The sequence below is a fragment of the Taudactylus pleione genome, unplaced genomic scaffold (assembly GCF_031769625.1).
Source record: "Taudactylus pleione unplaced genomic scaffold, aTauple2 ptg000427l, whole genome shotgun sequence".
Taxonomy (NCBI): domain Eukaryota; kingdom Metazoa; phylum Chordata; class Amphibia; order Anura; family Myobatrachidae; genus Taudactylus; species Taudactylus pleione.
In genome coordinates, this window is record NW_028284829.1 from 106278 (window position 1) to 131429 (window position 25152).

The 25152-nt window shown below is 45.0% G+C and overlaps 1 protein-coding gene across 1 annotated transcript in view; it reads left to right on the forward strand.

The window, feature by feature from the left end:
* Positions 1 to 25152, forward strand: part of LOC148506097 (uncharacterized) — a 205770-nt gene that overhangs the window by 46097 nt on the left and 134521 nt on the right. Inside the window, 1 exon segment of the mRNA XM_088447270.1 lies at positions 1097 to 1408. Coding sequence (XP_088303396.1) covers positions 1105 to 1408 — 304 coding nt within the window. The 5' untranslated portion in view covers positions 1097 to 1104.

Genomic DNA, 25152 nt, shown 5'->3' on the forward strand with positions numbered 1-25152 from the left:
TCGAATCTCAGTGAGGAGGCCTCACTGTGTGTGTTCAGTGCCCTATGGACATTGGAGGAAGATTAGAATGCCATTTCCCAGTTATTCAAAGATAATACTCCTTGTCCAGATGGATATTTAAATAACTTCTGATTGGTCTTTCTGGACAATCTGGTCCCTATTTTGATGGCTCCCCTAAAGGAGGCTAGAAGCCCAGTTTATTGTCTTCTCATCTGTGGTGCAGGCTTACTAATGCAGGATCCAGAGGTGTCATCTCCTTTTTGTACCCATATCTGTCACCCTCCACTATGAGACAAATATCTTGGTAGCGATAGCCCAGTGAGAGAGTATTTATCATACCACTTATATAGTATACTGTTTCTTCCCTCCATTGCTAAGATCATCTCTGAGGTACTTTATCATTTTGCAATGAAGTCTTCGGAGGTCCCATACTTTTCCGCCACACAGTGACCCCCGAAGAAGGGGTTTTCCTGTCATGAGTTCACCACTGACAAGGAGGCTGCGGACATTCTCAGGTCCACTTCTCATTTAGGTGACTTTTTACTGGAATGAATCCCCTGATGTTTAATGGACTTCACTTATATACTCACAGCAGTGATATGTGTAGCCTCCATTCTGATTATATTAATAATTGACTTCAGTTATTCTCCATGGTCTTATTGAGGCTGCTTCTTTGCTGTACTGTTCTGGTAAGATTTTATACCCCCGGATGTATACTCCCCTCCAGGGCCGTAGTAAGCCGGCCCGGGCCACAGTAGTATTGAGGGGACCATGGCCTAATGGCGGAGTGGCCATGCTGCCCCCTCCAAAAAAATTAAAAAGATTTATTTGTAGCACACACTGCTCTCTACCACGGATCTCCAGGTAGTCCGGCTACTCAAGTGCACATTGGCTTCCTGCACCTCTTCCACTATCTACCAATCTGCACCTAAGCGCCTGCTGCCCCTCCCCCAGTACCTGCCAGCATAGTCAGTGTGTCCCCAGCAGCATAAAATGTCCTCTCTCAATATCTGTATGCTGTATGTCATTACCTATCTAATATCTGCTTTTTAACTGCACCGTTCTGATTTATTCTGTGTTATTGCTTTGCCCACAGGGGATGATATGACCTTACGTCTGATGGATGATGAGTGTCGCTGTGCCGGGAGAGTTGAGGCAATCAGAGATAACACCTGGGGTAGAGTCCTGGATGATGACTGGACCATATATGACGCCCAGGTTGTATGCAGACAGTTACTCTGCGGTGATGCAGATGAAGCATTTATCCCTAAAGCACCAGCATATAACAGTTCTATAATATGGTATACAGTTACATGTCAGGGGAATGAGACCGAGCTACAGAATTGTTCTACTGCTACGTTCAACTCTACAGCTACAGAGAAGAAGGATGTAGGCGTCAGCTGCTCAGGTGCAGTATAATGTTTAGTAAAAAACATTGGGCGTTCCTGCAACCAGATAACTTTATATTGTAGATGGACATCCTATACTATTGATGTCACTGAAACTAGCTTATAATCAGATGTTTTCAGGGGGCATTCACATCCACTAACAACAGCTTCATTTTATTATTCGGTTAAAACACATACAATTTTATTAAAATATTATTAAAATACTGTACAGTAGAACATATATATTTTTGTGTAACAGAGATTCTTGATTTAAAGTCATTGTTCTGATAGAGGGGAATTTTCTGTTATTGTCAAAATAATGTTAATATTCCCATATCTATATTTCTTATGGGGCTTACCATATTCATTTTCAACACATGTCCCCATTCTTTATTTATTTTTTCACAGTGTCTTGCATCAGAGTAGCTTCCATTTTCCTCCAATTTTCAAAAACTAGAGATATGTGCAGTTCCCTGTGTTTTTGGTTTTGGAAAAACCCACTCTCAAAGGCTTTGATTCTGGTAAAACCACCCTCAAGTGTTATGATTCTGTTTCAATTTCGGTTTTGGATTTCTTTAAAATTTATCAAAATAACTAAAATCACATGACTTGGGCCTGTTTTTGTCCCGACAGTATAATTAACATCAATAACATTAATTTCCAGCTCACAAAATTGTTTTCACCAAAATTTGGCCAAAGGCTATCGTGAGCTGGCTGGCTAAACTAAGTGATAAAGACGCAGAACAAACACATGGCAGTTTAAAATAATATAGCACATCTATGAAACATAGTGGCACTGCAGTGTGAGACAGGATGGCAGTTTTATAAACTATACAACCCTATAGAATGTTTTCATTAATCAAAAACTAGATTAGAGGCCCAAGGCCAACACAGGTTAATGGAGGTGGAGTATTTAGTGGAAGCCAGGTAAAGCATTGATTACAGTACTAATGTAACTATAAAAAAAAACAAAAACAGACAAGCTTCCCAAATCCCAATGATAGTTTTCACATGTAATCTGAATAAAAACAGTAAATCACAGGCCTCAAGATTCAAGGCAGAGTAACAGCCTAGTCAAAGTTAATAATTATTAATTATATGATAACAATATTTGATACTAGTCTGTATCTGTGGAGAATCTGCAGGAAACTGAGCCTATACACCTGGATGAGAAGCTGGTGATGGATGGCATTGCAAGATACAAAAGAACATGAATGTCCCAGTAAAGTACTGTACAGTAATATACACTGCTTGTCAAACACACAGAATCTTGGCAAAACTCAAAAGCAAAAGTTTGGGCTCTCCCACCCACCCTTATGTTGTATATTAAAAAGGACATGCACAGGACTTCCGGTGGGTGGGGCATCTAAGATAGCCGCATTTTAACTCCGCTCCATACCTGGTGTCTTCATATAGGTGCTTTTTGCCCATCCAAGTTGCTTTCTGACCATCAGAAGTATTTCCCTGAACAGGGGACTTCACGGACGCACTTTACTACCAGAAAAGAGCTCATCTTCTATCCCTGGAAAGTCCAGCCACGATGAGTGACCCCTTTGGCGTGCAAACACACAGTTCAATCTTAAAGCAGCCTACTGCTACTCTGTCTATAGCAAACCTCTGCCCAACAGCACTCACCTTCGTGGAGCTGTAGCATTGTGTGACCCCGGGACTGCAAGCAGCACCTCTCCATTCCTTTGGAGCAAGTTCTTCTCCCCCCGCGCAGCTGCATAAAACCTCCTTCTACAGCCATCGCCCAAAGTACCGCTCACCTACCCTTTTGGAGAAGGGGCTGATCAATATGGACTCCTGCATGATCTGGCTGCGGCTGGAGCGTTCATCGGCGTTTGGAGGAAGTACACTTCAGTCCCTGCCTCCTGCAGTGTGGCTGCTCCTCTCTCTGCCGGTGTCCTGGGAGCTGTGGTTAACCGCCTGGTCCCGCTGGAGTGGGAGCCTAAGATCGCTGAGCATTGACTGTGGAGCTCTACCTGTGTCCTCCCTAGCGCTGCCCTCCTGTAGTTTAGTTCCATGGAATACACCTGAGGGCTGGTTGGTTCTACTGCAGTCTGCTTCCCCAGTTCGAAGACTGTACACCTGTCAGCTGTTGGATCCAACCCCGTGGAGTAACTCCCCAGGAGATATCTGAGGCACTTCATCTCGGGATTGCCTCTACTGACTTATCAATTACTCCGGCGTCTGGTGCATCCTCTCCATCCTCTGCTGCTGACCGTGTCTTGGACTGTCCGGTGGGGAGATAGCAAAACTCTGTCTTTGTCCAGGCCTCCCTCGCGGCGTCTATAGCACCCGGGACATGGGTGGCGGCGGTGACCTGATCCGGGTGAAGATTGGAGTGTGATCTCTTCTTTGAGTAATCTTCTTGTGTGTTCCCCATTCCACTAATCTTCGTCCCACCTTGCCCTATCTGTCTATCCCCTCTTGTCTCTTTTTTTTTTTTTTCTCCTCTCTGAAAAAATGTATTGATAAATTAAGTTCTCATTGTGTTTTACTTTAATGTAGTGTGATTCACTATTTAGATGGCATGCTGATTTTGTGTTTGTTTCACTATGTGATTGCACTGCTAAATTCTGCTGCAGCACAACGTTGCCCTTGAGTGGTGGTTCACAAATATTACTACACAGTATTTGATTGAAGTTCTCTGTAACTGTGCACCTTTTCCAGATATATTGTCTAGAATGTCCTTATGTGAAAATATCATTGAATATTGATGTAGTCCCCTGTCTGGCACTTTGTGGGATCTATCCTTTCCCATCTCCCTCGTTTCACCTGCAATGGAGGAGATATTGTCAGCATCTGATGCTACAGCAATCGATACTCAATTGACGTTGGAGTTATCGAAGATCCTGATACCCTACGTAGATGACTGGTTTAATCGCTTGTCGTCTCTTATAGACCCTGGCCCAATCCCATTGAATGCCCAAGCCCCTTGTTCAGCTATTCCAATTCAGTTACAATGTAACTCTGAGTTTAATGTATCTGCCCCTCTTAGCCTGAACTTTGAGTCTGTAACCATGCCTTCATACTTTTCTTAGGATAACGGCGCTAATTTTGCCCCGGCATTTTCCCAACATGTAGTATTTTTTAGCTGTGAGGGTAGCCCTGCTTCTTGTTCTTTTACAATTCTAGACCTACATCATGAGGTGGGTAATGTATCAACGTATGCTGCACACTCCTCGCATACATATTTGCATATATTAGTTTTATTTTACTGCAACAGACTGCAGCCTAAATACTTGCTTATAGCATTATCTATCTACATTGTACAGTTGAACGGAGAGACTAATATTGTCCCCTACTAGTTGTTTTTATATATATATATATATATATATATATATTTCACAATGATTAGTGTAATGTTTCAAGGGGTAGAGACCGCTGCCCAGCAGTTACTTCCCACTTTATTTTTTTGGTTGGAAAAATTAGAAGTAGTAGTGGTGAAGCTGAGCATTATGTGCAGTCATTATATTGTGTATATATTGCATATTTTTCTAGTGAATTTTTTATGTTTTTTTTTCTTAGCTATCCTTCTTTTTGTATGAACTGTAGCAACATTGTAATATTGTATTAATGCCGTTTAGTCGCTAATGAAAAATGATTACTTTCCAGTCTAATCGTGTGGTTCCAAAGCACAAAAAGTTATCTTATGTAAAAAAAAGTTACACGGTTTAAGTTTAACAATTACAGTAAAAAGCAAGTATTATACAATAAGTACAGCCTATACATACGCTACCGCACTGGTCCAAGTATACAGTCATTCAGTCCAGAAGTCTGCGGTCGCAAAGAAGATGTCTGTACACTGCGGCCAGGACACAAGCCTATATACGGTACAGGTTACAGAGATAACAAAGGAGACAAGTTGGCAGGTTTTCATTGGTTCTTGCTTCTGGTCAGTCTGGTACGATACAGGTCATTTGGTCAGTTCATACGGTGTCATCATGGGTATGGATCAGTCTTCCAACGGTTACATTGTGTATCTTCCTGCCGAAAAACTTGCTAAAACTGGTTATAACACTACATACAAGAAATAGCATTCTACTCAATAACTCCCTATCATCCATAACTAGCGGACGCATGATGCGACTTCTTTGCCGATAGAAACGGATGTCTGCAAATAAAGAGGGATTTAGTATGATACCAAACATGATCTGTCCATTGTATTCTGAACCTTAGATCTCTTTTACATACATTTCTACCTCAGGGTCCTTAGGCATCTACAGGGATACCTTTGGGTATAGGGCTTAGTTCCAGCCATGGGCACCACAGAGTTAAAGATGTCCTCCCAGGATGCACCGGGCCCTCTCCTATACCCAGGCCAAGGCACCTCAGTTTCAGTAGGTGCCCGGCCGGGAGCTGGCCATCGCAGAGGGGGGCTGTGTATAACAGCCCCTGAAGATCTTCAAGTGCGGTAGCATAGGACTGTCCAGCGGATGTCCATACTACCGCTCCGACACCCCCGCCGGCGCCGACCACCGGTAGCGATCCGGGGAGCTCGGCGGGCTCTTGGGGGTTCCAGCTAGTGGAACCCCCGGGGGCCTTGGACTGTGGCCGGATGTACGGGGGACTACTTAAGGTAAGCAGCGGGCGTCTGCGGTAGGCGCCCGGTGAATCACAGTCCGGCGTCTCCAGGGCTGGGAGCTCCCTGGGGACAGCAGTATAGTGGAGCCAGGTGGATGCCTGCGCTCTCCACTAGACCACCAGGGATACGGGGCTGGAGTGTTGCGGAACACGCTCCAGCATCCCGGGGGGTTAATGGCCTGCCAGGGGAGGATGCCTTCCCTGTAGCGCATAGGAGGCTCGTCCCCATCACTGCTCTCCGCCACCTTACGCTGAGGTTTTGGCGGGCTGAGGCAGTAATCCTCCCCAGGCCCGCCTCCCTTCATCCTCCGGCGGCCATTTTATGAGCAAAGACGCTGTGGTGCAGGGTGCGGAGCCTGGGTGCCCCTTACATACCTCTCCTCCCAGTATAAGGTCAGCGTATGTAGCGCTATCACTGCCAGGCTGTAGGTCTGTGTAAGTGATAGTGCACTTAGTGCAGGGTTTCTGCATTGTATGTGACTTTATGCTAGCGCTGTGTGCCTGATCTTTTCTCCTGTCAGCCATTTTACTATCCCTATTTCTTCCTCCTGACCAGTCCTCTCAGTGCCAGTACTGTCAGAGTAGGAATTTACCTCACAGTTTTACATATTTCTGTGAGAGGAGAGTCACATACCACTATGTCCAGTGAGAACTCTGTTAGAGGAGCACCTCTCCTATTTTCCTGCTCCAGATGTAAAGCAGGTGTGGGGGAGGGGGCGGTACTCCAAGATGGGTTATGTGCTGCATGTTTGGCCATCCCTGGTACCTCTGCTGTACCCAGCACCTCTCAGGAACGACCTTGGGCTTGTTTTGCACAAGCCCTGACTGTTGTTGTAAATAGGCTTGCAGCCCGTCCTACGTTTCCACAATCGGGGTTTGCACAGCAGGCGGTAGTCCCGCCTCCTGTTCTGGGAGTTCCGGGGCCAATAGTAATGCAGTGCCCCCCGCAACATGTCCTTAATCAGGCTGACCCAGGTTTGTCTGATTCTGGGGTGCGGGGCTCTCAGCAGGATCAATCTAGACCTGCTAAAAGACCGTTATTGTCACATCCATCCCCTCAGGATGATGAAGATGACTGCTCGTCTGATGAGGGCGAAATTGTAGATTTTTCGGACACTGACACTCCTCAAGTAGGGGCAGAGGCTAAGTCTAGTATTTACATTCCAGGCCTCATCCGGGCAGTCCGTGCGGCCATGGTAATTACTGATGACGGCTTACCTGCAGCGCCTACTCATGCTTATTTTAAAGAGGTTAAAGGAGCTGCAGCAGTATTCCCTCTATCTGGTCAGCTAGTTGATCACATGGAGGAGGCCTGGAAATCTCCAGGAAAAAGATTTCAACCTCACAAGCGTCTGGCTCGTACATATCCCTTTGCGGAAGATTACTTCACTAAATGGGAGTCTCCTCCTCACGTGGATTCTCACGTGACGCGCTTAGTAAAGAGCGCAACTTTGCCTATGCCGTCTATGTCTTCTCTGATGGATACTACAGACCGTAAAGTGGAGGTGTGCCTAAAGTCTATCTATTCCCTTGCTGGAGGAGCATCTAGACCAGCTATGGCTGTCTGCTGGGTGGCCCAGGTTATGGAAAGGTGGGCGGACGCTTTGGAAGCATCATTTGCTTCTGAGGGTACCAGCGAACAGGTTGTTAGTGGGCAACCTTCGGGAATCCGCTACGTACATTAACGAAGTAGCTTTGGACTTGAGCCTGCTTACTTCTAGGATTTCTGCGGCGGCTGTGGCCGCTTGACGCTCCTTGTGGTTACGTTCGTGGAGGGCAGACGCTGAATCTAAGAAAGGCTTGGAATGCTTACCCTACAATGGGCAGGTCCTGTTTGGACCAGCTTTGGACAAAATAGTGGACACGTTGGCGGCTGCCAAATCTGCATGTCTACCCTCACCCCCGACTCCGTCTGGGTCTAAAAATCCGTCATTTCGGCCCTATCGCCCTCCGGGAAAACCTAGGGTTCAGTCTTTTCTGAGACCTTCAGGCCCCAAAAAGACCGTGAAGACCAAGAAGCAAGTTTGGGGTACCAGACGTCCAGCTGCCAAGCCGGACGACAAACCCTCAGCCTGACGGGTTGGGCCTCCCCTTGGGGGATCCCAAGGTGGGAGGCCGACTTCTGCAATACGCCCAGTGTTGGTTCAAAACCACCACAGACACTTGGGTAAGGGAGGTAGTAAATCAGGGATATGCCCTCTCCTTCCGCAGAAGGCCTCCTCATCAGTTCTTTGTAACAGCACGTGCTTCAGATCCAACGAGTAATAGAGCCTGTTCCGTTATCCCTGAGAGGGACCGGATATTGCTCCAACCTTTTTCTGGTTCAAAAACCAAATGGATCATACCGACCTATACTCAACCTCAAGTCCCTGAACAAGTTTTTAAGGGTCCCTCGGTTCCGAATGGAGACTCTGCGTTCTATTGTTTTAGCTATGCAGCCTGGGGATTTTATGGTGTCCCTGGATATTCAGGCTGCTTACCTGCATATCCCCATTGCCAGTGTTCATCAGCGTTACCTCAGATTTACAGTGTCGGACCTCCATTACCAGTTTCAGGCTCTACCGTTTGGCCTTTCCACGGCTCCTCGGGTGTTCACAAAAGTAATGGCGTTTATGGCGGCACACCTGCGGTTGCAGGGAGTTCGCCTGTTACCTTACTTGGACGACCTTCTGTTGTTGGCAGGGTCGCCAAAAGTCCTTTGCAGCCATCTACAACTGACAATATCTGTATTGCAGGCTCACGGCTGGATAGTGAATTGGAAGAAGTCCTTTCTAATTCCTTCTCAGAGAATGGTCCATCTCGGGGCATTGTTGGACTCTCAGCAACAGAGGATCTTTTTGACGGAGGAAAAGATAGCCCTGTTGCAGTCCAAGATACGCAATGTTCTAAGCAGTCGCCGAGTGTCTCTTCTCTCGGCGATGAAGTTACTGGGGTCCATGGTGTCAACGTTCAACATGGTGGAGTATGCCCAGTTCCATTCCAGGCCTCTACAAATGTTGATCCTGTCCAGATGGGACAGAAATCCCCGTCGAATAAAGACGCAGATGATCAGGCTCACTCCGGAAGTGCGCCTGTCTTTGACGTGGTGGTTACAAAAGTCTCATCTCAGCAGGGGACGTCCGTTTTGGATTTCGGATTGGGTCCTTCTAACAACGGATGCTTGCCTTCTGGGCTGGGGCGCTGTTATTGGCCCACACGTCTTCCAGGGACGGTGGACGTCAGAGGAATCGGAACTGCCAATCAATATATTGGAAATTCGAGCAGTGTTCAGGGCGCTCCAGCATGCAAGATCGTTCCTGCTGGGGAAACCTGTGCAGGTTCAGTCAGACAACGCCACCACAGTGGCTTACCTAAATCGTCAGGAAGGAACTCGAAGCCAAGTGGCTCTAAGGGAGGTGTCCCTCATTCTGACTTGGGCAGAAGGCAATATTCCGGCCATTTTCGGCCATCTTCATTCCGGGTGTGCTCAACTGGGAGGCGGACTTCCTCAGCCGCCACGATGTACACCCGGGGGAATGGTCTCTTCACCAGGAGGTGTTCCAACTCCTGGTGGACAAGTGGGGTCTACCCGAAATAGACCTCATGGCCTCCAGACACAACCGCAAGCTGTGGGCATACGGATCCCGAACAAGAGACACAGGAGCTCTCCTGGTGGACGCTCTATCGGCACGATGGAACTTCCAATTCGCGTACCTGTTTCCTCCATTCTCCCTGCTGCTTCGAGTAATTCAAAAGTTCAGGCAGGAAGGAGGCAAGATCCTGCTGGTGGCCCAGAAGGAGTTGGTACTCGGATCTCCAGTGTCTATCCATCGACACTCCTTGGCTGTTACCTCAGAGGCCGGACCTATTGTCTCAGGGTCCTTGGCTCTACCCGGACCTGAGTCTGCTATCTTTGAGGGCGTGGCTCTTGAGACTTCCCTCTTGAGGTCCAAGGGTTTCTCTAGAGCGGTGGTCAATACCATGTTACATGCTTGTAAGCCGGCTTCAGCTAGAATTTACCACAGGGTGTGGCATACCTATTTTGAGTGGTGTCGCCCTAAAGCGTACGATCCTCACGAGTTTAGAATATAGAGAGTGTTGGCTTTCCTTCAGGCAGGCTTGGATTTAGGTCTACGCCTTGCTTCACTGAAGGTGCATGTTTCTGCCCTGTCGGTTTTGTTTCAACGAAGGATTGCTACGCGGCCTGATATCCATACCTTTTATGCAGGGTGTCCTTCGCATCCAGCCTCCCTATGTCCATCCGGTAGCTCCATGGGATCTGGCTGTGGTTCTGAAGGCGCTACAGGATCCTCAATTTGAACCTCTGGGTTCTGTGGGTCTGAAATGGCTTACGGCAAAAACAGTGTTCCTTTTGGCTATTGCTTCAGCCAGAAGGGTGTCGGATTTGGGGGCTCTTTCGTGTCGTCCCACATTTCTAATTTTTCATTCGGACAGGGTGGTACTTCGTACCCGTCCCGAATTCCTTCCTAAAGTAGTGTCTAGTTTCCACATTAACGAGGAAATTGTGGTCCCAGCCTTTAATTCATCTGATCTCTCAGCTGGTGAGGCTTCTTTGGATGTGGTACTGGCTCTGCGGATTTACGTGGACTGTACCAGTTCTTTGAGAAAATCGGGCTCTTTGTTTGTCCTATATGGATTTCATAAGAGGGGCTGGCCTGCCAATAAACAGACTTTGGCACGCTGGATCTGCATGGCGATCTCTGAGGCATACACTCATGAGGGACTTCCAGTGCCACCCTCTGTGAAAGCTCATTCTACAAGATCTGTGGGACCTTTGTGGGCAGCTCGACGTGGTGCCTCAGCTCTTCAGCTTTGTAAGGCGGCCACGTGGTCCTCTGTCCATACTTTCATGAAGCATTACGCCTTTGACACATTTGCTTCTCAGGATGCTTCCTTCGGGCAGCGGATTCTCTTCTCTGCACTGGAGCGTCCCCTCCCTTGAAGGATACTGCTTTGGGACATCCCCAAGGTATCCCTGTGGATCCCTAAGGACCCTGAGGTAGAAAACAGGAGATATGGTAAGAACTTACCTTTGTTATCTCCGTTTCTACGAAGCTCGCCCTGGCGCCCTGTGCTTCTGTTTGTTCTGGTCACCAGTTTCTGTCTCCCTTTTCTATGAGAATGTGAATCTTGTGTGTTCCAGACTTTCTTCTTCCTTTTTCCTCTCTCCCGGCTTATGGCTTGATACTAAAACTGAGGTGCCTTGGCCTGCGGGCGGGGTATAGTAGGGGGCCTGATGCATCCTGGGAGGACATCTTTAACTCTGTGGTGCCCATGGCTGGAGCCAAGCCCTATACCCCAAGGTATCCCTGTGGACCCTAAGGACTTCATAGAAACGGAGATAACAAAGGTAAGTTCTTGCCATATCTCCTGTTTTTTCATTGTACTTATTAACTAACAATACCTTTAATAACTCTGGTTATTTATAATGTGTGGGCACCACCATTTTATATATATGTGTGTGTGTGTATTGTCGAAGCTGGATAATTGGCTGAGACAGAATCTGTTTAAAAAATGAAATTTGCACGATGCCATTTTGCGAATGGCAACAAGACGCCATTTTGCGACTGGCCGCCCAGCGCCATTTTAGTGAATCTCACACATTATACGTACAAACGACGATGCTATTTAGCGTTGTGCGATTCCCACGCATCAGAAAGATGTTAAAAGTCGTCATTATATGAATACAGTTACTTAAACATATAATATGATCAACCCTGCAAAACACGTACCACTTTGTACTCCACAAAACACGTAGTTGCACAACGCTAACTAGCGTCTTTTCTTAATACCCCAATACTTACACACTGCGCACTTACATAAAAAGGTTCCCTAGCATTAAGGTTAATATTTAAGGTTTTATTCATTATCAGTAATGTTATGAATTACATGTTATTTGATATCTAAGGTTTAGTGCATTATAAGCAGACCGTGTTTGGTGTCATTCTAAACCACTGTGTCTTTGCAGATTTCCGGTTCCATCGGTGAAGAAATCGCAACATGTGTCTACAAATTATGGATCATAGAGAGGCATTAAAATGTATCCTGTAATGCCGCCAGTTATGCAGCGGGAAAATGGACACAAAGAGCTGTTGGAGGCTGAACTGTGACCATACGAATTGACCTATGAACTGTACTGTAACTGAAGAACCAGGAAGAAGAACCAATGGAATCATGCCAAACTGTTCTATTGTATTGCCTATCTCTGTAAGAGTATATATGCAGGCTATATACTCTGAAATTAGATGCTAGTCATCTTGCTTTGCTGTTGACTGACGTTTCATCTTTGATGCCGGGATCTGGATCCAGAGCGTGTGCATATGTAACGACTGTACCTTGTGTCTGTATAATTTGTTTGCGCTAATTGTATTTAGATCACAGCGTGTAATAATAACTTTTGTGCTTTGGAACCACAATCAAAGTCTGAAAGCAATTATTTCTTGTGCAACTCATAACTCTAAACAGCGACAATTTTAGAGTGTATAGATAGGTAGGAATCGATAGTTGGGGGCTCGCAGTGTGAAATCACGCTACCGGTCACACGGTAACACTCGGTCAGCAATCTCTCAGCAAAAGGGTGGAGGCGCCATAAGCAGGAAAGAACGCATTGTGCTTTCGAATACCTGCTATCACTTTGTTGCTGAGAGCCCGCTACCCGTTATTGTGTGAGTTCAAGGAGTGCTGATTACAATCCAGGGACAAGGAAGGAAGTCGCAGAATAGCTTATACGTATTTCCTGTATTGCTGCCACATGTTTTAAACAAAGCCGTTGAGATTGCATTGTGATATTGATAGTGATAGAATTGTTGTAAATATCTTAGTCGGGGTTGCCAAAATCTGGGAGAACGTTTATTTTTCTGCGCAGGAAAATTGTGTGTGTAACAGTGAACGTGTGTTGGTAGGGGCAACATGTTCCCTAGTTAAGGGTATCGTAGGACCCTTAAGTGCTAGGCGCCTGGTGTCGGCCTAGTGACTCGATAGTAGATACCGCAGTCTGTAAACATAAGCAGGTGTAGTTGTCTTTGTTGTAGGTATCGGCTCTCAGTGTGATCGCAGCATTCAGTGATCAGTTAGGGTTATTGGGCATTGTGATTGAACCGCACAGTTGTGGCAAATTGTGATTGTGAACTGAGCAGAGGGTGGACGAAATCACTTAAAAGGGTAGGTGTTATTGGAATACCTAAATGCTAGCAGTGAAAGGTAGTCAAAAAGGGATTAGGTGCGTGGAAGCAGCCTGGCTATTCTTCCATAGCTGTGGGGGCGCATCCTGTTAATATCATCCACAGGCAAGTGAAAGCAGCCTTGACGTTCCTTCACCAGTCTAAATCTCTATTGAAAAGTTTAGCGTTATTTTCCCAAAGATGGGAGCCAAACAAACGGTAGAGATGTTAGATGATGTGCTGCTGTTGAAAGCGCCGATTGAGTCGGCACGGCATATTATGCATACTAGGTACAGTGCTTATGCAACTAGTTACTGTGATTTATGGTTTAAAATGACGAGGAAAAGTGTGAAACAGTTTCCCAGAATTGGCAGTTTTGATAAGGAGGTATTGATCAATGTCTGAGATAGCATCTGTATGGTGCACTCTCGAATAAAAAAGATAAAGTATAACGATTGTTTAAAGTTATGGCAGCACGAGGGGGATACGTGGCTTAAGGGTGTGCATGCGATGCAAACCAGCGTCGCATGCACGATGCAGGGGAGTGCGCACGCAGCGCTAAACTGTGGTGCGTTCTCGCCACGAAATAGCGCGCATGCACAGCAAGGTAGCGTTGCGGAAGGTATTGCCAGTGGTTCACGCGCACCACCACCGCTCTATGCGGATGGGGGTGGAGGTACAGTCGATGTAAAAACTCATAAAAATGTAACAGGTAACTTGTACCCTCTCTTGAGTAATCACAAGGAAAATGTTTATGATGCGGATGATGAACCTGTTATGTCTGCCATTTCCCATGCTGTACACATGTTAGATGCTCCAGCACAACAAGCACGAGTGGTGGCCCCAACTTCATCAGTGGTAGTACAGTAAGTGTTAACATCCACTGCACCCGTAGAGGAATTTTGTTAACCCTATACTTAGCAGTAATAGGCTAAATCAACAGCCAGGTAACAAGGTCAAAGGTAACAGTGTGGCTGGTATCCATCCCATCCGGACAATAACTGTTCCAAATGGGAATGTGGATGCGAATGGTGTAGTAACCACAAGGGAGGTAGCAATGCATTGTCCTTGGACAAGAGCTGAGCTAAATTCCATAATGAATGACTTCCCTGACCCTAAGAAGGAATTAGAAAAATGCCAAAGATTTTTGAAAAATTTGGGTAATGCTCACGAGCCAACCAATAATGATTGGCGAGTGGTGTTAAGGGCTTGTCTTCCACACAATACCGATGTGAAAATGTTTATCACGTATTGCATATTGGAGGGAGATGGTCCCTTAACAGACGAGGGTAACCTAGGTAACATTACCCGCATAATAACTCAATTGGGTGTATATTTTCCAGTAGTAGTTAACTGGAGTAAAATTTTCACCATAACACAAAAACAGAATGAATCTGCAGACGATTACTGTACCCGAGCTCTGCAGGCTATCACCCAGTAGACTGGGATAGAAGATATTAAAGATAGCACTCACCATAGGGAAATAGTCATCACGATGCTTATAGATGGTCTTAAAGACAATCTAAAAACCTGAGTCCAGACCTCTCTACCTGGCTGGAGAGGAATTGCTGTAGACACACTTAGGGAGTCCGCTATTGAGCATGATAAAAACATCCACAAGAAGAGAGAGACCCAGAACGAGAAGCTAATGGCTGTTAGTATTCAAGCTCTAGAAGAAATGAATGTAACATCACAGCCACCAGACACACATGCACCTGCACAGCTAAATGCCCTCACAAATCCTGTTCAGACACAAACAGAGCACTTCCCCACTTATCACACACAGCCACAAAACCCATACTATCCACCACAACCATATTACCCTCAAAATCCCTATCCACGCCAACAATCTTTCCCTACCACTCAACCCACACAGCAACCCTTCCAGCCACCCCACTCATGAAGGTGCTTGAACTGCAACCAAGTGGGACATGTAAGTAGGAACTATAAGGTGAAGAGGGTAGGACCCCCTAATCAGGGAATACCTAGTTATCCACACAAGGGATATACACAAATGTAGGAAATTTCCCACAGTCACCAGCTCCAATTGTTGCCTTAAATGCTGTATTGGAGAGTGAGAGTCCATGCTATTGGTCACGTCATACCTGTAGTCTACAGATAGTCAGGTTAACTGGAAGTACTAGGGAAGAACTGGTGATGATGGTTGATGTAGCTGGTACTAAACATTCTTTTCTTGTAGACACAGGGGCGACCAGGTCAGTGATAAAATCTCCAGCTAATTTACAGGTGACCAGCAAGACAGTACCAGCAATGGGTGTAACTGGTAAAGTGCAACATTATCCTTTAACTAAATCCACAGAGGTTACTATTGGGCCATTGCATACCAGGCATTCTTTTCTCCTGGCAGCAGCGGCTCCTACTAACCTACTGGGAAGGGATTTGTTATGTAAGATGGGATGTGTCATATATTGTACCCCTGATGGTATATTCTTAGGTATCCCAGAGAGAATTGCGCACGAGGTGAGGGATATGTTGGACACTCCCCAAAGGCTAATATATCACTACTGGTTCAGGTAAAAATCCATCTCAGGTAGATCAAATGTTATCCCAAATTCCAGATTCACTTTGGACCAAAGATGGACAAGACACTGGTTTAATGGCAAATGTAGCTCCTGTAATGGTAAATCTAAAAAGCGGTAGGCAAGCTCCAAAAATTCCCCAGTACCCGTTAAAATACCCGTTAAAACAGGAGATAGAGATAGGGGTTTATCCCATTATTGAGCGATTATTAGAGCAGGGAATTTTAGTCCGTACAGCAAGTGTAGCTAACAGTCCCATCTTCCCTGTGAAGAAAAGTGGTGGGAGGAGTTACAGGATGGTACAAGACCTTAGAGGGGTTAATAAGGTAGTAGAGAGCAAATTTCCCATAGTGCCAAATCCAGCTGTCATTCTTATGCAGATCCCACCAAATGCAACCCATTTTACTGTCATTGACCTCTGTTCTGCTTTCTTCTCTGTACCTCTTCATCCTGACTGTCAGTATCTATTTGCTTTTACATACAGGGGTGTACAATACACATGGACACGATTGCGCCAGAGCTTCATAGACAGCCCCAGGCCTTACACGACTGTTTACAATCTTTTCAACCTGCCAATGGATCTGTTATAATACAATATGTGGACGATTTATTGTTATGTTCTGATTCGTTTATGTCATGTTTAAATGATACTAAACTTTTATTGCTTCATCTCTCGCAAACAGGACACAAGATTGCTAATGACAAACTACAGCCATGCCAGTCCTGGGTTAAATACTTGGGACATTGCCTAACCCAGGGATTACGACATCTGACAAATGACAGAATCCAAGCCATAGAGACCATGACACTGCTGCAGAACCAACAGCAAATTCGTAGCTTCTTGGGAATGTGTGGATATTGCAGAATGTGGATCCCAGGTTTTCTATTTTGGCCTTGCCATTACAGGAGTTAGGACCTCATTCAGAGTCGGTCGCGAGCGCCGATGCGCTCGTAACCGACTCAATGGTTTGGCCTGTGCACGAGCAGCGGCCGCACTGCGCGTGCACAAGCCCCGGAGCGACAGAGAAACTCTGTCACTCTGGAGCTCGTTACCAAAGGGGCGGCTGTCGATGTTGATCGACAGCTGCCCCCGTTTGGTAGGCAGGCCGGGGGGGTGGTTTGCAACACGGAGGCGTTCCTTTATGAACGCCTACCGTTTTGTGGGTGGCCGCACTGACATCATCAGTGATGTCAGTGGAGAGCTTCCTGCTCCATCAGAGCAGAAAGCTCCCTGGGGCTTATGAGTGCCCAGACCCTACCCTAGGGTCTGGTCATAAGCCCTGATGGTCGCGATGGTGATCACCATCGCGACGATCAACCTGGTCGGTCGTTAAACTGTGGGTGATAACCCACAGTTTAGCTAGCGACAAGGAGGCGGCCGTTCAGGATGCAAGCGGCTGCCCTGATTCTGTGCGACCGCTTGCATCTAACGACCGCCTCTGAATGAGGTCCTTAGTCTCTTCCTCAAAACCTGATTGTGTCATACAAACAGAAGAAACAGAGCAGGCTTTCCTTAATCTCAAGGATAGTCTGACAGCAGTACCTGCATTGAGAATACCTGATTATGAAAAAACTTTCGATTTGTATTGTACGGAAGCTAATGATTGTGCAGCAGGTGTCCTCACACAACATGGTGATGCCAGTAGGCCAATAGCATACTACAGTGCACAATTGGACACTGTGGCAAGATCACTCCCAACGTGTTTAAGAAGTATAGCAGCAATTGCTCTATTGGTCAATAAGAGTGAGGATGTGGTATTAGGCCATGATATGATTGTCTATACTCCCCATGCTGTATCTACTTTGCTAAACTCTGCCCAAACCAGACATGTCTCCTTAGCTAGGTCCACAAATTGGGAACTAGCCCTAAAACCACCTGCAAACAACACCATCAAATGGTGCAGTACGTTAAATCCAGCAACGTATTTACCATATGTGTAACATGATACACAAAGGGTGGAGAGAGGTGAGTCGCTGGCGAAAGGTGAGTTCTGCAGGTATATTGATACACATGATTGTATGGAATATCTAAGTCAAACCTTTACTGCAAGACCTGACATACGGGATACATCTTTAGAAAATGTAGATGTGACATAATACACGGATGGGAGTTGTCATAGACAAACTGACATTGGAGAGTTATGTACAGGTTATGCTGTGTAAATGACGAAGATATCATAGAGGCCGAACCTTTAGGTCCACCTCATTCAGCCCAAGTGGCAGAGCTGGTGGCATTAAAGAGAGCGTGTGAATTAGCAGAAGCTAAATCTGTTAATATCTACACTGATTCTAGGTACGCCTTCGGGGTGGAACATGATTTCGGGGCTCTATGGCGTCTGAGAAATTTTATGAGAGCAGCAGGCACACCAATTGCACATTCCAGACATATAAAAGGACTACTGACAGCAATCCAATTGCCTAAGACAGTGGCGGTAATTAAGTGTAAAGCCCATACATGTGTGAATGATCCGGTGTCACTGGGCAACAACAGGGCAGAAGAAGCTGCCAAATGGACAGCAGGGTTAAAAGTAAATGTGCCAATTAACCAAATGATGTTTCAAATGATTGACATGCTGAAATTAATTGAGATGCAAAATTCGTGTTCCATTCAGGAAAAGGCAGTCTGGAGGTCCAAGGGATGTGGGCAAGAGTCCTCTGGACTCTGGAGAGATGGACAAGGTAAGCCAGTGGCTCCCAAGGCGTACTACCCAAGCCTGGCTGAGGCAGCGCACGGTCTGACTCACTTGGGAAAGCAAGGTGCAAATTGGTGAGAGCATACTGGTGTGCAACAGGTTTTTTTTCTCAAGCGGAAAGAGAGCAATGTTCTGTCTGACCTGCTTGAGGAAAAACATTGGGAAAACGATCCCTACCGAACAATCCCACATTTTTCTGCCTGACGGACCTTGTCAGGTAATACAAATTGATTTCATCCAATTACCACCTTGCAGGAATCTCAAGTATATATTAGTGTGCACTGGTGTGTTTTCTAATTGGGTTGAGGCATACCCAGCTGCCATTAATACGGCTGCGTTTACTGCTAAGAAAATTGTTCAGGAGTTTGTATGCAGATACGGTATCCCTAGAATTATTGAAAGTGATAGGGGTACTCACTATTAAAAACAAATTAAGTCAAATCATGGCGGAAACTGGACTGGGTTGGCCAGGAGTACTACCACTTGTCCTTCATAATATCAGGACAACTCCTAGACCCTCTCTCAATCTGTCCCCCTTTGAAATTCTGTTTGGTAGACAACCTCATTTGATTGTAAGCCCACAGGAGGATTTGAAAAGTAACAACGAGGTAACTGTAAGGTATCTTATAACAATGAGTAAACAGTTAAAACAGCAACAGCAGAAACTGAAATTGCTGTCACATGATATGCCTGAAACAAACTGTCATGATGTTGAACCTAGAGAATTTGTTATGATCAGAAATTTCTTACGTTCAGGTTGTCTGACAGATTGGTGGGAAGGCCCGTATCAGGTGTTGCTGACGAGTACAACTTCATTGAAGGTGGCGGAGAGCGATACCTGGGTCCATTCCAGTCACTGTAAGAAGGTCAACCCAACGGTAGAGAGACAAGGCGGAATCGAGGCAGATAACGTAGACCTGTCAATTGCAAGCCTGTTTCGGGAAAGAAATTGGTAGATCCTTGTTTTCATCAATGGATAGGTCTGCTGTGGTTATCTTTGTGTTTTCTCCCAGAGTCCTCATTATCTTGGGTTGTTTCGGGATCTCTGGTTTCTGTGACAGAGGACGGAGAGGGGAACTGATGGTGATATCAATGGAGTAGAGTCGGGAGAAGGAGTGCTAAACCAACTGGGGGAGTATCTGACTAAACCCAGTACAGTGATTGCTAAGAGATCTGCTATTCTGGACACTCGGAGACAGTGTGAAGATCTATTGTCTGAGGATTATTGTATATGTGAGTTCTGTGGGTCCATAGTCAATGAGAGATGCATCCAACAGTGCCAACCTAAGTATAACCAGTTTTGGGGTGTGTATCCTTTAGAGGATTATCATACCATGGTGGGCAAAGTTTTAAACCAAACCGACTGTTGGGTGTGCTCTCACGTGCCCCAAGGACAGCATAATGTAGGGTTAGTGCCATTTCCATTAAATATCTCTGAGGTTTTAGAATTACAAAAAGGGAAGACACTGGATGGAAAATTTAACACCAAACCACCCCATTTTAAACTCCACCAGTAGCAAGTGGATAAATCACTTTTATGTTTGAATATCACCAACTCCAATGACCCAGGAAGTTGGGAGGTGACTGGGAATAACCAGATGATGACCTTTTCACTAAGAGCTGATCATGAGCCTATGAATTATGAACTTTTACGCACAATTAGGTCAGTTGGAAGACACTTCCGGTATAAATATACACTAAGTAACATCAAAGAAATGGTTGGCAGAGTTACCAGAAGGGTACTGTGCTAGGGTGATTCAACCAGAAACGTGTATTAGCCAGATGGGAGAACCTGAGATAGGCTCATTTGTTAAGGAAATGTGTTGGATGATCATGATGCATTATATTCCTTATGTTCTCCCCGATGATGTATATTTTATATGCGGAAGGAAAGTGTATAAGTGTCTCTCTCCGAGTTCTGAAGGTTTGTGTTATCTGGGAAGAGTAGTCCCAGAGGTTATGACTCTCACACATGGTGCTTTGTACTCATAAAAACACACCATCACCATATCTTCACACACAGTATGAACATAGAGACAAAAGAAATATACCTGGTGATGTACATAAAGCCACACAGTTAATTAGTGAAACAACTGGCTTTCAAGTTTTGGTAGCATTGGACACCACCAGGATCGCTCGGGGTACATTAAATTTTAGATATATCCAAGACCTTGCTAAATGAATAGATAATATCACCGAGAGGTATGATGACACGTTTAGATATACAGGTAGGGAGTTGCAAGCTTACAAGAAAGAACTTGTGCAACATAGACTAGTGTTACATTTTTTTTTAACAGCGGTCACTGGAGGGTATTGCGTGTACAGTGTTGCACATATATTACAAATAAAACTAGTGACCCCAAGGAGGTGATAGACCGGAAGATGGACGAAATTCAGCAGCTGAAATGGGAATTCTGGAAGAACCATAATGCTTCAGTGGCTGAAGTAGAAGAATGGGTTTCATGGTTGAACCCAGTGAAATGGTTCTCAGGCCTAGGAGAGTGGGTCCAGGAAATGAGTGCTAGTATACGTAAACTCCTGATCCTCCTATTGGTTGTCATCATAGTAATTGGCTTATGTGTCAGGTGTGTTGATTCTGTGTTGAAATATGGAAAATGTAAAGATAAGGTAAACCAAAAGAATGAAATTTTGATGGTGGTTCGAAGTAACAATATGAATACTGAGGTAAATGAAGGACTGTATTACAACCCTGAACTAGAAGGTACCATCAGATGATGTACTGTATACATTTAGCCATGCATGAAATATGTTATTAAAATGTTATTTTAAAACATCTTAAATAATGTAAGTCCCTATTCCCCTTCAAGACTTCCTTTATAGGATTGGTGCATCCCCACATCTTTCCCAAGATCCGCGGTGTGCGTATAAGGGTAGTTTTATGTCCCTCCCAGAGACACATTATTGATGGTTCAAGAACCACTTTGTGCCATCCCATAATATAACATTAAATAATATGTCATAGTGTAAGCCTAAATTCATTTTAAAACCAGAGTGTGATAGCATGTTGTTTGCTATCAAAGGGTGGGCTGTCGAAGCTGGATAATTGTCTGAGACAGAATCTGTTTAAAAAATTAAATCTGCACAACGCCATTTTGCGAATGACAACAAGACGCCATTTTGCGACTGGCCGCCCAGCTCCATTTTAGCGAATCTCACACATTATAGGTACATACGGTGATGCTATTATTTAGTGTTGTGCGATTCCCACGCAATAGAAAGATGTTAAAAGTCCTATTTATATAAATACAGACAGTTACTAAAACATAATATGAACAGGGTTGTTCATACACGTACCACGGTGTACTCCACAAAACACGTAGTTGCACAATGCTAACTAGCGTCTTTTCTTAATACCCCAATACTTACACACTGCACACTTACATAAAAAGGTTCCCTAGCATTAAGGTTAATATCCATCGGTGAAGAAATCACAACATGTGTCTGCAAATTATGGATCATAGAGAGGCATTAAAATGTATCCTGTAATGCCGCCAGTTATGCAGCGGGAAAATGGACACATAGCTGTTGAAGGCTGGACTGTGACCATACGAATTGACCTATGAACTGTACTGTAACAGAAGAACTAGGAAGAAGAACGAATGGAATCATGCCAAACTGTTCTGTTGTATTGCCTATCTCTGTAAGAGTATATATGCAGGCTATATACTCTGAAATTAGATGCTAGTCATCTTGCTTTGCTGTTGACAGAGGTTTCATCCTTGGTGCCGGGATCTGGATCCAGAGCGCGTGTGTATGTAACGACTATACCTTGTGTTTGTATAATTTGTTTGCGATAATTGTATTTAGATCACAGCATGTAACTATCTGTTTTTGGTGAATAATAACTTTTGTGCTTTGGAACCACAATCAAAGTCTGAAAGCAATTATTTCTTGTGCGACTCATAACGCTAAACAGCGACAATTTTAGAGTGTATAGATAGGTAGGAATCGATAGTATGTATGTGTATACATGTATGCTTTCGCATATGTGCGTCTGCATATGTGTGTGTTAAATTCGCACCGGCACGCAGTAGCATGCCAGTCACACGCTATCAGACAAACGTCAATAGCATTGATAGATATTAACTGTAATATTGATCTCATTCAATCATCTGACTTCGACAATTGTAATCAATATATCCATGTTGCACATGTAGTATCTGCTATTTGTAGTGTCTGTATAGGGGCCTATCCATTAGCAGATCTTTCTCTACGATGAAAGACAAAAGATTTATTCCTTGAAAATACCTGGGGCTGCGGTGACATATCTGTCATGTACATGACAGATTTTTGCGAACGATATTGCATGACCTCATTCAGGGAGTGGATTTTTTTTTAATGTTTCTATTTTTCATAAAAAATATCGTTCGTCATTTACCGCTTATAAACTGACAGATATTTCTAATATCTGTCAGCAATAAGCGATAATTGACCAACATGTTGGAGAGACACAATTTGTCAGCCACGGGAGTGCGCATCTGTCATCGTTCAGGGCTTATCCATGACAGATAAATTGAACGACTGAACGATATATCGTTCATCGTTCAAATTTATCTGGACATGGATAGGCCTCTTAACTGATGCTTCAATTTAAAAAAAAAAAAAAAAGTTTTAAAAAATTAATAAAAAATACCGACATGCACAGTTTCACAAACCAAGCTTAAGGCGACTAACAGTATTAATCATCTCTACAGCTGGAAGATGTAATTATCATCCTCATCAGTGTTAATATCATGGAGGGAAAAAGATTGACAGAGGGGTCGCTTAATCAAGGGTAAAACAATGCAGCTGTCAAAATAAGGAGTTTTTGCAATACCCCACAGAAATGGAAAAAGTTTGACTGTGCAAAGTTTTCCCTGAGAAAATCAATTTAAACCTCTCAAACGTTAAGTTAGGTGAACATAACATTTATTATACACATTTTTAAAATACCATAAGATATACAAGTAAATGTATCTATTTCTTAAAACCATGGCTAACTGCAGACATGTGTTAGAGCTTAAAATTTCAATATTTGGACATAGTATATTCGTCCCCGGTTGTATCAATCTCTTATGAATGAACCAGATAGGTGAGCGTAATATGGAGTCAATAATAGAGCCTGTTGCTATATATAACTGATATACAGTACCTAAGTTGATATAAAATCACTTCTTGTAAGTGATCCAGACCAGACACCTGTTGTGAATAATGCTGCCTGCTGAGGAGAAGCTCCGTCCCCCTGGGATTGTGGCTGGTCAATGTCCCAGTCTGATGGCAGGCAGTGAGATCGACGGCGGGTGTTTGCCCCATTGTAACCTGCATCTAGGAAAAGCCATCGACCATCAATTATTCGTAATCACGATGGTTTATGGACAAAGTTGAATAATTTTGCCATCGATGGGGGACAACCAGATGGCGTTCACCCCATAGATATCTAAACATAACTAATTTTTTTTTTTCTTTTCACAAGGTGTCGGGACATAGAGCATAGCTCCACCCCGACACCCAGGCCTGATTTAGATTTGGAAATAGAAGGTCTGATTCATTACGGATTGCAACGGCAACAGCGTACGCAGATCTGCCATTGGTGCATACTGCACATGTGTATGCACCGCAGTGCAAGTGCGTGAGTAGGCATTGCGATCACCTACGCAGATACAAAGCCATCGCAGATCAAGCAGCGGGACGTCAGCGTTTGTGGGTGGTGACGGGGTAATAGGAGAAATGCAGGCGTGCCTGTCTGTTTGAACACAGTTACATGGGCGTGAATAACTTATCCACTGCAACAGCATATGCTGTTTGTGTACTCAACTGCGTGCGATGGGGTTAGCAATTTCTGAGTAAGGTCTGACCTGCTGTAATTGTGTGTGAGGGGCCGATGTTACCCGATGTTCCCTATGTATATGCAGGACTACAAGGTATTATGGATGTGAGAAAGTAGTAGTGGGCATCTCTATGCTGGCTCTGCAATTGCAAACATTAGCATACTTTTGCAGCAGGTCTGCGTGCATAATCGCAGCTGCAATCACAATAGTGATCCATGGCGAATCAGACCGCATCCCCCACCCTGTGCGCGTGCCTTAAGCACGCATGCTCGCAAAGGGGGCGTGGTCACATTTCAAGGAGGCACGCCGCAAGTCACGTGGGCCTGACTTCACGGCACGCCCCGTCTCTTCCCGGCTGAGCAGAGCGCACCGGCCCATCACTGCCGCCACCCCGTCTCTCCCCCTGAGCTCATACCATGAACTCCAGCGGGGGGGGGGGGTGGAGGGTGGGGACACCTCCGAAGTCCGGAAGGTGACTTCCGCACTGTGCAGTGGAAGCTGCACTCCTCGAACCGGCCCTGAGGTCATTGGCCCTTCTGGCATTTGCCAGAAATGCCAGTTGGCCAGTCCGGCCGTGATCAGTCCCATAGTAAGAAAGAGCCAGTAACTATGCATGCAGCACTGCAAGTGGGGCAGATGTAACATGCAGTGAGTTAAAGACCCCATACACCCATCGTCGGAGATTCTGTAAAATCCACCATATTAAATTTCATAGATTTGCAAATGATGATCATATTATGGTCGGCAAAACTGTGAAATCCAACATGTTGGATTTCACAGGTCCTGCAATTCCAGGTTGCAGGATTGCAGGAACATGACGATCGATCGCAGATGTATGTGGGTCTTTAGATTTGGGAAGGACGTGTCCAAACTGAAACCTAAATTGCAGTGTAAGAATAAAGCTATCCAGCATTTGTGTGCTACATTCAAAAGCGGCCAGTATTTACCCTGCA